The sequence below is a fragment of the Chiloscyllium plagiosum genome, unplaced genomic scaffold (assembly GCF_037043375.1).
Source record: "Chiloscyllium plagiosum isolate Xiang-an unplaced genomic scaffold, Cpla_swu_hap1 HiC_scaffold_2, whole genome shotgun sequence".
NCBI lineage: Eukaryota > Metazoa > Chordata > Chondrichthyes > Orectolobiformes > Hemiscylliidae > Chiloscyllium > Chiloscyllium plagiosum.
The window spans coordinates 162,686,533-162,699,545 of NW_028270140.1; the positions used below are offsets into that span (position 1 = coordinate 162,686,533).

General features: G+C 58.6%; 1 protein-coding gene across 1 annotated transcript in view; it reads right to left on the minus strand.

Annotated features, from left to right (window-relative positions):
- The window catches only part of brix1 (biogenesis of ribosomes BRX1), a 29,126-nt gene extending 17,494 nt beyond the window's left edge, over positions 1-11,632 (minus strand). The window contains exons 1-4 of the mRNA XM_087975310.1: positions 11,480-11,632; positions 8,489-8,600; positions 6,988-7,031; positions 5,740-5,810 (exon numbers count right to left, since the gene is read on the minus strand). Coding sequence (XP_087831436.1) covers positions 5,740-5,810; positions 6,988-7,031; positions 8,489-8,600; positions 11,480-11,617 — 365 coding nt within the window. The 5' untranslated portion in view covers positions 11,618-11,632. The remainder of the gene's footprint in view (positions 1-5,739; positions 5,811-6,987; positions 7,032-8,488; positions 8,601-11,479) is intronic.
- Positions 11,633-13,013: the final 1,381 nt, after the last annotated feature.

The window sequence follows — 13,013 nt, forward strand, 5'->3', positions numbered from 1 at the left end:
TCCCACACACACACACTCACCACATATACAGGTCCTGCCCCACACACACACACACACACACCACATATACAGGTCCTGCCCCACACACACACACTCACCACATATACAGGTCCTGCCCCACACACACACACACACACACCACATATACAGGTCCTGCCCCACACACACACACTCACCACATATACAGGTCCTGCCCCACACACACACACACACACTCACCACATATACAGGTCCTGCCCCACACACACACACACACACACTCACCACATATACAGGTCCTGCCCCCCACACACACACTCACCACATATACAGGTCCTGCCCCCCACACACACACACACACTCACCACATATACAGGTCCTGCCCCACACACACACACACACACACTCACCACATATACAGGTCCTGCCCCCCACACACACACACACTCACCACATATACAGGTCCTGCCCCACACACACACACACTCACCACATATACAGGTCCTGCCCCCCACACACACACACACTCACCACATATACAGGTCCTGCCCCCCACACACACACACAGACTCACCACATATACAGGTCCTGCCCCACACACACACACACCACATATACAGGTCCTGCCCCACACACACACACACACCACATATACAGGTCCTGCCCCACACACACACTCACCACATATACAGGTCCTGCCCCACACACACACACACACACACCACATATACAGGTCCTGCCCCACACACACACACTCACCACATATACAGGTCCTGCCCCACACACACACACACACTCACCACATATACAGGTCCTGCCACCCACACACACACACACTCACCACATATACAGGTCCTGCCCCACACACACACACACACTCACCACATATACAGGTCCTGCCCCCCACACACACACACACTCACCACATATACAGGTCCTGCCCCACACACACACACACACACTCACCACATATACAGGTCCTGCCCCACACACACACACACACACACACTCACCACATATACAGGTCCTGCCCCCCACACACACACTCACCACATATACAGGTCCTGCCCCCCACACACACACACACTCACCACATATACAGGTCCTGCCCCCCACACACACACACACTCACCACATATACAGGTCCTGCCCCACACACACACACACACACACACACACACTCACCACATATACAGGTCCTGCCCCACACACACACACACTCACCACATATACAGGTCCTGCCCCACACACACACACACACTCACCACATATACAGGTCCTGCCCCACACACACACTCACCACATATACAGGTCCTGCCCCACACGCACTCACCACATATACAGGTCCTGCCCCACACACACTCACCACATATACAGGTCCTGCCCCACACACACACTCACCACATATACAGGTCCTGCCCCTCCCACACCCACCACATATACAGGTCCTGCCCCACACACACTCACCACATATACAGGTCCTGCCCCACACACACTCACCACATATACAGGTCCTGCCCCACACACACACTCACCACATATACAGGTCCTGCCCCTCCCACACCCACCACATATACAGGTCCTGCCCCACACACACTCACCACATATACAGGTCCTGCCCCACACACACTCACCACATATACAGGTCCTGCCCCACACACACACTCACCACATATACAGGTCCTGCCCCACACACACACTCACCACATATACAGGTCCTGCCCCCCACACACACACACACACTCACCACATATACAGGTCCTGCCCCACACACACACACACTCACCACATATACAGGTCCTGCCCCACACACACACACACTCACCACATATACAGGTCCTGCCCCACACACACACACTCACCACATATACAGGTCCTGCCCCCCACACACACACACACAGACTCACCACATATACAGGTCCTGCCCCCCACACACACAGACTCACCACATATACAGGTCCTGCCCCCCCCACACACACACACACCACATATACAGGTCCTGCCCCACACACACACACACACACTCACCACATATACAGGTCCTGCCCCACACACTCACTCACCACATATACAGGTCCTGCCCCACACGCACTCACCACATATACAGGTCCTGCCCCACACACACTCACCACATATACAGGTCCTGCCCCACACACACACTCACCACATATACAGGTCCTGCCCCACACACACTCACCACATATACAGGTCCTGCCCCACACACACTCACCACATATACAGGTCCTGCCCCACACACACACTCACCACATATACAGGTCCTGCCCCACACACACACTCACCACATATACAGGTCCTGCCCCACACACACACTCACCACATATACAGGTCCTGCCCCCCACACACACACACACACTCACCACATATACAGGTCCTACCCCACACACACACACACACACACACTCACCACATATACAGGTCCTACCCCACACACACACACACTCACCACATATACAGGTCCTGCCCCACACACACACACACACTCACCACATATACAGGTCCTGCCCCCCACACACACACACACAGACTCACCACATATACAGGTCCTGCCCCCCACACACACAGACTCACCACATATACAGGTCCTGCCCCACACACACACACACACACCACATATACAGGTCCTGCCCCACACACACACTCACCACATATACAGGTCCTGCCCCACACACACACACACACACACCACATATACAGGTCCTGCCCCACACACACACACACACTCACCACATATACAGGTCCTGCCCCACACACACACACTCACCACATATACAGGTCCTGCCCCACACACACACACACACCACATATACAGGTCCTGCCCCACACACACACTCACCACATATACAGGTCCTGCCCCACACACACACACACACACACTCACCACATATACAGGTCCTGCCCCACACACACACACACACTCACCACATATACAGGTCCTGCCCCCCACACACACACACAGACTCACCACATATACAGGTCCTGCCCCACACACACACACACCACATATACAGGTCCTGCCCCACACACACACACACACCACATATACAGGTCCTGCCCCACACACACACTCACCACATATACAGGTCCTGCCCCACACACACACACACACACCACATATACAGGTCCTGCCCCACACACACACACTCACCACATATACAGGTCCTGCCCCACACACACACACACACTCACCACATATACAGGTCCTGCCACCCACACACACACACACTCACCACATATACAGGTCCTGCCCCACACACACACACACACACACACTCACCACATATACAGGTCCTGCCCCCCACACACACACACACTCACCACATATACAGGTCCTGCCCCACACACACACACACACACTCACCACATATACAGGTCCTGCCCCACACACACACACACACACACTCACCACATATACAGGTCCTGCCCCCCACACACACACTCACCACATATACAGGTCCTGCCCCCCACACACACACACACTCACCACATATACAGGTCCTGCCCCCCACACACACACACACTCACCACATATACAGGTCCTGCCCCACACACACACACACACACACTCACCACATATACAGGTCCTGCCCCACACACACACTCACCACATATACAGGTCCTGCCCCACACGCACTCACCACATATACAGGTCCTGCCCCACACACACTCACCACATATACAGGTCCTGCCCCACACACACACTCACCACATATACAGGTCCTGCCCCTCCCACACCCACCACATATACAGGTCCTGCCCCACACACACTCACCACATATACAGGTCCTGCCCCACACACACTCACCACATATACAGGTCCTGCCCCACACACACACTCACCACATATACAGGTCCTGCCCCTCCCACACCCACCACATATACAGGTCCTGCCCCACACACACCCACCACATATACAGGTCCTGCCCCACACGCACTCACCACATATACAGGTCCTGCCCCACACACACTCACCACATATACAGGTCCTGCCCCACACACACACTCACCACATATACAGGTCCTGCCCCTCCCACACCCACCACATATACAGGTCCTGCCCCACACACACTCACCACATATACAGGTCCTGCCCCACACACACTCACCACATATACAGGTCCTGCCCCACACACACTCACCACATATACAGGTCCTGCCCCACACACACTCACCACATATACAGGTCCTGCCCCACACACACACTCACCACATATACAGGTCCTGCCCCACACACACACTCACCACATATACAGGTCCTGCCCCACACACACACTCACCACATATACAGGTCCTGCCCCACACACACACTCACCACATATACAGGTCCTGCCCCCCACACACACACACACACTCACCACATATACAGGTCCTACCCCACACACACACACACTCACCACATATACAGGTCCTACCCCACACACACACACACTCACCACATATACAGGTCCTGCCCCACACACACACACTCACCACATATACAGGTCCTGCCCCCCACACACACACACACAGACTCACCACATATACAGGTCCTGCCCCCCACACACACAGACTCACCACATATACAGGTCCTGCCCCACACACACACACACACACCACATATACAGGTCCTGCCCCACACACACACTCACCACATATACAGGTCCTGCCCCACACACACACACACCACATATACAGGTCCTGCCCCACACACACACACACACTCACCACATATACAGGTCCTACCCCACACACACACACACTCACCACATATACAGGTCCTGCCCCACACACACACACACACACACCACATATACAGGTCCTGCCCCACACACACACACACACTCACCACATATACAGGTCCTGCCCCACACACACACTCACCACATATACAGGTCCTGCCCCACACACACACTCACCACATATACAGGTCCTGCCCCACACACACACTCACCACATATACAGGTCCTGCCCCACACACACACACAGACTCACCACATATACAGGTCCTGCCCCCCACACACACAGACTCACCACATATACAGGTCCTGCCCCCCCCACACACACACACCACATATACAGGTCCTGCCCCACACACACACACTCACCACATATACAGGTCCTGCCCCACACACACACATACACTCACCACATATACAGGTCCTGCCCCACACACACACTCACCACATATACAGGTCCTGCCCCACACACACACAGACTCACCACATATACAGGTCCTGCCCCACACACACACACACAGACTCACCACATATACAGGTCCTGCCCCCCACACACACACACAGACTCACCACATATACAGGTCCTGCCCCACACACACACACTCACCACATATACAGGTCCTGCCCCACACACACACACACACACACTCACCACATATACAGGTCCTGCCCCACACACACACACACTCACCACATATACAGGTCCTGCCCCACACACACACACACACACACCACATATACAGGTCCTGCCCCACACACACACACACACACACTCACCACATATACAGGTCCTGCCCCACACACACACACACACACACTCACCACATATCCAGGTCCTGCCCCACACACACACACTCACCACATATACAGGTCCTGCCCCACACACACACACACTCACCACATATACAGGTCCTGCCCCACACACACACATACACACTCACCACATATACAGGTCCTGCCCCACACACACACACACACACACACACTCACCACATATACAGGTCCTGCCCCACACACACACACTCACCACATATACAGGTCCTGCTTCTTCTTTGCTTCAAAGTATAAGCATTTATTGCAGTTCTTCATTTCACAGATCTGAGGAAAGACAACCGACATCAATGCACTCTCCAGCTGATGGGATGAAGAGGTTACCACTCATTAACTAGCTACCAACAGGAATGCTTTTTAAACTGGGCCCCATCTGCCCATTGGCCACATTAGACCGAGTCACCATGTACCGGGCGGCACGGTGGGACAGTGGTTAGCACTGCTGCCTCACAGCACCAGAGACCCGGGTTCAATTCCCGCCTCAGGCGACTGACTGTGTGGAGTTTGCACGTTCTCCCCGTGTCTGCGTGGGTTTCCTCCGGGTGCTCCGGTTTCCTCCCACAGTCCAAAGATGTGCAGGCCAGGTGAATTGGCCATGCTAAATTGCCCGTAGTGTTAGGTGAAGGGGTAAATGTAGAGGAATGGGTCTGGGTGAGTTGCACTTCGGCGGGTCGGTGTGGACTTGTTCAGCCGAAGGGCCTGTTTCCCCACTGTAAGTAATCTAATCTAATCTAAAAAAAAAAGCCAGCCTGTATCATCGCCCTCTCCTGCCTAGGACAGGGCTAGACACCACAGGGGAGGTTCCTGAGTGTACTACAGCGAGTAGGGACATGCCTGTATCCAGGGCAGTGACAGCCTCATGGTATCATCACAAGATGATTTAGACAAAGACCCAGGAAACACGTTCTGGAGACAGCAGGTGGTGGAATTTAAATTCCATAAAAATCTCAAAATAAGAGTCTTATGATGACCAAGTAACTGCTGTCTGTTGTTACAAGAACCCATTCAGTTGACAAATGTGCTTGAGGGAAGGAAACCGCTGTCTTTACCTGGTCTGGCCTACACATGACTCCAGGCTCAGAGGGCAATTAGGGGTGGGTAATAAATGCTAGCCTGGTCAGTGACAGCCCCATCTGGTGAATGATTTTACTGTAAAAGGCTTGGTGCTTCTGCCCTAATGGTTGGCTGCTGATGCAACGACATCTCTGAACAGGGTCACCATGCCTCAGACTGGGGCACCTTCCACAGTGTGAGATTCGTAGTCCCAGCTCACTCTGCATACCGTCCTGTCAATGGGCTTCCCAGCTGATTGGCATCATGCCTCACACAATCCACTCCCAATCCCAAACATACGGAAAGTGAATCCATAGTTACCCTCCACGTCACCTCACAGCCACTGGCACAGTGTGCATCCAGCAGCTAGCCCTCCCCCAGCCCAGCTCACCTCATTAATCACAAACAGCTTGTCCTTTCGATCCATTTTGGTGTCTGCAATGAGAAGAATCGCACTTCATTACTTTTGCAAAGGGCTCAGAAATCCAAGGTTACTCACCCTCCAAGTCCACCCCTCCATGATGAGGGTCACCCTTGAGGAACGTCCTCTCAGCCTTTCCCCAGGCAGGACTCTGCCAGGTCTCTCAGCCATGACAACCTTCATTCTCTCACTACCTTTGCACGACCAGCCAATCAGAACACTGACTCCCAGCAGCGCTAACACGTGGAACAGCAATATTTAACTCCATCACGGGGACCACTTTGTTCTCGAGACACCCACAATAAGACCATAAAAGAAAAGGACATCACTTTTACTAAGACAGACATGCAGTACAAGAGCGAGGAGGTGATGGGGAACTTGTACAAGACCCTGTTTGACCCCAGCTGGAGGATTGGGGACAGTTGTGGGGGCCACGTTATAGGGAAGATGTGAGTGGTTCGGAGAGAGTGTGGGGGTGGTTTACAGGAATGGTTCCAGGAGTGAGAAACTTCAGTGATGAGGATCGAGGAGCTCAGTTCTGAATTGCACAGCTTGGAAACGTGGTGGACCAACTGCAACTGAGGGGCATCGGACGATGAGTTCAATAGAAATAGCTTGGAAGAGTAGGGGGGAAAAGGCTGGAGATCGCTGCTTGGGAATGACGCTCATTGAAGAGCTGGTGCTGACATGACAGGTCAAAGGTCTCCTACTGTTAAAGCAATTCGGAGATTCTGAGCAACGAGAGGAGACCATTCAGCCCATTCAATTACATCATGGCTGATAGAAAAGACCATAATAAATACAAACAGGAGGAGGCCATTCAGCCCCTCAAGTCTGCTTCCCCATCCAATAGGATGGTGGCTGATCCCACATTCCTCACACCCACTTTCCTGCTCTTCCCCCTTGACCCTGTGACTGATCAAGAATCTCTCTCAGCCTTAAATATACACGAGGACTCTGCCCCCACAGCTCTCTCTGTGACAAGGAGTTCCAAAGACTCACAACCCTCTGAGAGAAGGAATTCCTCCCCATCTCAGTCTGACATCGGTGCCCCTTTATTCAGAGACTGTACCCTCAGGTCCCAGACTGTCCCCTGAGGGGGAACACTCTCTCAGCTCTGACCCTGACAAACCCCCAAAGAACCTGATATGCTTCATCGCGATCACCTGTCATTCTCAAAACTGGTAACTTTCAACTCCACCTTTCTTCCGTTTCCCCATAACCACAGATTCCCTTTCTGAGTAAACCCGGGCTGTCTCAGCCTTGAATATATTTCTGAAAGCTGGCTGAGCCAGCAATGCTCACAATCTCCGCCCCCCCCCCACTCCCCACTCCCTCCCGAAACCAGAGACTAAACGTGAACATAATATCACAAAACAGTACCATATCGTTTATGCTTCAACCTAAAACAAACGTCTTCAGAAATCCTTGTGATAGTCGATTGAGAATCCTCTCGGAGTTTCAAATTTACCTGGTTTTGAGTGAGGCATTAGTGTGCGTAGATCCTGCATCAGGTGGCGCGCTCGGTAGCTAATTCCTCGAGAGGAGAAGATCAAAACTCGCTCCTTGTTCTTCCATTGCCCCTGGGGATCAGGGCAGAGGGAGGAAAACATTCATCAGCTGCACCAAACCAAACTCTAGCCAAGAACAAACACCCAAACACAGCAACATGTACAAACAGGAGGGGGGCTGGCCTCTGACAGGGCTCGGCCGGAGCGCAGCATCGAAATGGAAGATCCTGTGGAGTGGAGAACAAGTGTCGACTCGCAGCAAAGTCCAGAAGGAGGGATGACAGGTTACAAATCGGTGGGCACCAATTCAAAACTGCTGCGACAAATTACTGTCTCAGATCGGGGCCCGAGTCGATGGAACTATGTTCCTGAAAAGGAGGTTGAAGGGAATATTCTCATGGCCCAGGTTCCTCGTTAAAGCAAGTCAGGATCTGGGAGGGAGGTGGGCAATGCGGAGAGGGCAGCCATGAGCCTCTCAGACGACAGAGCGGATCAATACAGCAAACTATAACGGGGGGGGGGCAAAGGAAGGCCATTCAGGAGCACGGGCCTGCCCCACTCGCACAAACATCATGGATGTGGGGCCTGTGCTCTTCACTCCAGACCGGGGGAAAAACGGTCAGCACTGTCCGAGGGTCAGGGCGGGGGGAGGGGGCACTGTCAGAGGGTCAGGGCTGGGGGAGGGGGGCACTGTCCGAGGGTCAGGGCTGGGGGAGGGGACACTGTCCGAGGGTCAGGGCTGGGGGAGGGGGCACTGTCCGAGGGTCAGGGCTGGGGGAGGGGGGCACTGTCCGAGGGTCAGGGCTGGGGGAGTGGACACTGTCCGAGGGTCAGGGCTGGGGGGAGGGGACACTGTCCGAGGGTCAGGGCTGGGGGAGTGGACACTGTCCGAGGGTCAGGGCTGGGGGGAGGGGACACTGCCCGAGGGTCAGGGCTGGGGGAGGGGACACTGTCCGAGGGTCAGGGCTGGGGGAGGGGGCACTGTCCGAGGGTCAGTGTTGGGGGAGGGGGGCACTGTCCGAGGGTCAGTGTTGGGGGAGGGGGCACTGTCCGAGGGTCAGTGTTGGGGGAGGGGGCACTGTCCGAGGGTCAGTGTTGGGGGAGGGGGCACTGTCCGAGGGTCAGGGCTGGGGGGAGGGGACACTGTCCGAGGGTCAGTGTTGGGGGAGGGGGCACTGTTCGAGGGTCAGGGCTGGGGGAGGGGGCACTGTCCGAGGGTCAGGGCTGGGGGAGGGGGCACTGTCCGAGGGTCAGGGCTGGGGGAGGGGGCACTGTCCGAGGGTCAGGGCTGGGGGAGGGGGCACTGTCCGAGGGTCAGGGCTGGGGGAGGGGGCACTGTCCGAGGGTCAGGGCTGGGGGAGTGGACACTGTCCGAGGGTCAGGGCTGGGGGGAGGGGACACTGTCCGAGGGTCAGTGTTGGGGGAGGGGGCACTGTCCGAGGGTCAGTATTGGGGGAGTGGACACTGTCCGAGGGTCAGGGCTGGGGGGAGGGGACACTGTCCGAGGGTCAGTGTTGGGGGAGGGGGCACTGTCCGAGGGTCAGGGCTGGGGGAGTGGACACTGTCCGAGGGTCAGTGTTGGGGGAGGGGGCACTGTCCGAGGGTCAGGGCTGGGGGAGGGGGCACTGTCCGAGGGTCAGGGCTGGGGGGAGGGAGCACTGTCCGAGGGTCAGGGCTGGGGGAGTGGACACTGTCCGAGGGTCAGGGCTGGGGGAGGGGACACTGTCCGAGGGTCAGGGCTGGGGGAGTGGACACTGTCCGAGGGTCAGGGCTGGGGGAGTGGACACTGTCCGAGGGTCAGGGCTGGGGGAGTGGACACTGTCCGAGGGTCAGGGCTGGGGGAGTGGACACTGTCCGAGGGTCAGGGCTGGGGGAGTGGACACTGTCCGAGGGTCAGGGCTGGGGGAGTGGACACTGTCCGAGGGTCAGGGCTGGGGGAGGGGACACTGTCCGAGGGTCAGGGCTGGGGGAGTGGACACTGTCCGAGGGTCTGTGTTGGGGGAGGGGGCACTGTCCGAGGGTCAGTATTGGGGGAGTGGACACTGTCCGAGGGTCAGGGCTGGGGGGAGGGGACACTGTCCGAGGGTCAGTGTTGGGGGAGGGGGCACTGTCCGAGGGTCAGGGCTGGGGGAGTGGACACTGTCCGAGGGTCAGGGCTGGGGGAGGGGACACTGTCCGAGGGTCAGGGCTGGGGGAGGGGACACTGTCCGAGGGTCAGGGCTGGGGGAGGGGACACTGTCCGAGGGTCAGGGCTGGGGGAGGGGACACTGTCCGAGGGTCAGGGCTGGGGGAGGGGACACTGTCCGAGGGTCAGGGCTGGGGGAGGGGACACTGTCCGAGGGTCAGGGCTGGGGGAGGGGACACTGTCCGAGGGTCAGGGCTGGGGGGAGGGGACACTGTCCGAGGGTCTGTGTTGGGGGAGGGGGCACTGTCCGAGGGTCAGTGTTGGGGGAGGGGGCACTGTCCGAGGGTCAGGGCTGGGGGAGGGGACACTGTCCGAGGGTCAGGGCTGGGGGAGGGGACACTGTCCGAGGGTCAGGGCTGGGGGAGGGGACACTGTCCGAGGGTCAGGGCTGGGGGAGGGGACACTGTCCGAGGGTCAGGGCTGGGGGAGGGGACACTGTCCGAGGGTCAGGGCTGGGGGAGGGGACACTGTCCGAGGGTCAGGGCTGGGGGAGGGGACACTGTCCGAGGGTCAGGGCTGGGGGAGTGGACACTGTCCGAGGGTCAGGGCTGGGGGGAGGGGGCACTGTCCGAGGGTCAGGGCTGGGGGAGGGGACACTGTCCGAGGGTCAGGGCTGGGGGAGGGGACACTGTCCGAGGGTCAGGGCTGGGGGAGGGGGGTGATGGGTCTGTGGTGAGGGTCCCCTCTCCCTGAGGATGGGTCACTACCCCCCCCCCGGTGCCGGGATGTGACAGGCGCTAGAGCAATGTACCCGCGCGGGGCTCACCGTGGACACGGGCCGCGGAACAACGTTGTCCCTTTCCCCGGGACCCTCACCCCCCGGCCCCGGCCCCGGGCCCCGGACACGGACCCGCTTCACCCGCGTGTTCCCGGAGCCGCGCTTCAGCGCCGCCGCCATCACCATGAGGTCCCCGTCAGCCCGCTCCCCCGGGCACTTCCGGTGAGGGTCCCCGTCAGCCCGCTCCCCCGGCCACTTCCGGTGAGGGTCCCCGTCAGCCCGCTCCCCCGGGCACTTCCGGTGAGGGTCCCCGTCAGCCCGCTCCCCCGGGCACTTCCGGTGAGGGTCCCCGTCAGCCCGCTCCCCCGGGCACTTCCGGTGGGGGTCCCCGTCAGCCCGCTCCCCCGGGCACTTCCGGTGAGGGTCCCCGTCAGCCCGCTCCCCCGGCCACTTCCGGTGAGGGTCCCCGTCAGCCCGCTCCCCCGGGCACTTCCGGTGAGGGTCCCCGTCAGCCCGCTCCCCCGGGCACTTCCGGTGGGGGTCCCCGTCAGCCCGCTCCCCCGGGCACTTCCGGCGTGTCTCCGCAGGGCCTGCTCTGTGACGGTGTCAGGGAGGAGAGAGGACAGGAAGTGCGGGGTCAGAGGTGACAGTTGCTCCGGAAGTGTGTTGTTGAGCGGCGCGCGGGTGTGTCCTGAGGCCGGGGGCGGGCGGCGAGGAGAGGCCGAGGCCGAGGCCCGGGGCCCGGGAGGCGGCGGCGGCGGCGGTGACGATGCGGTGTCTGTATGAGGAGCTCGGTGTCGGGCGGGATGTGGGGGAACAGGATCTGAGGAAAGCGTATCGTCACCTGGCGCTGAGATGGCACCCGGGTAACGGGGGGGGGGGGGGTATACACCCGGGTAACGGGGGGGGGGGGTATACACCCGGGTAACGGGGGGGGGGTATACACCCGGGTAACGGGGGGGGGTATACACCCGGGTAACGGGGGGGGGGTATACACCCGGGTAACGGGGGGGGGTATACACCCGGGTAACGGGGGGGGGTATACACCCGGGTAACGGGGGGGGGGGGGTATACACCCGGGTAACGGGGGGGGGGGTATACACCCGGGTAACGGGGGGGGGGTATACACCCGGGTAACGGGGGGGGGTATACACCCGGGTAACGGGGGGGGGGGGTATACACCCGGGTAACGGGGGGGGGGGGGTATACACCCGGGTAACGGGGGGGGGGTATACACCCGGGTAACGGGGGGGGGTATACACCCGGGTAACGGGGGGGGGGTATACACCCGGGTAACGGGGGGGGGGGGTATACACCCGGGTAACGGGGGGGGGGTATACACCCGGGTAACGGGGGGGGGTATACACCCGGGTAACGGGGGGGGGGGGGTATACACCCGGGTAACGGGGGGGGGGGGGGGTATACACCCGGGTAACGGGGGGGGGGGGGTATACACCCGGGTAACGGGGGGGGGGGGGGTATACACCCGGGTAACGGGGGGGGGGGGTATACACCCGGGTAACGGGGGGGGGGGGGGGTATACACCCGGGTAACGGGGGGGGGGGTATACACCCGGGTAACG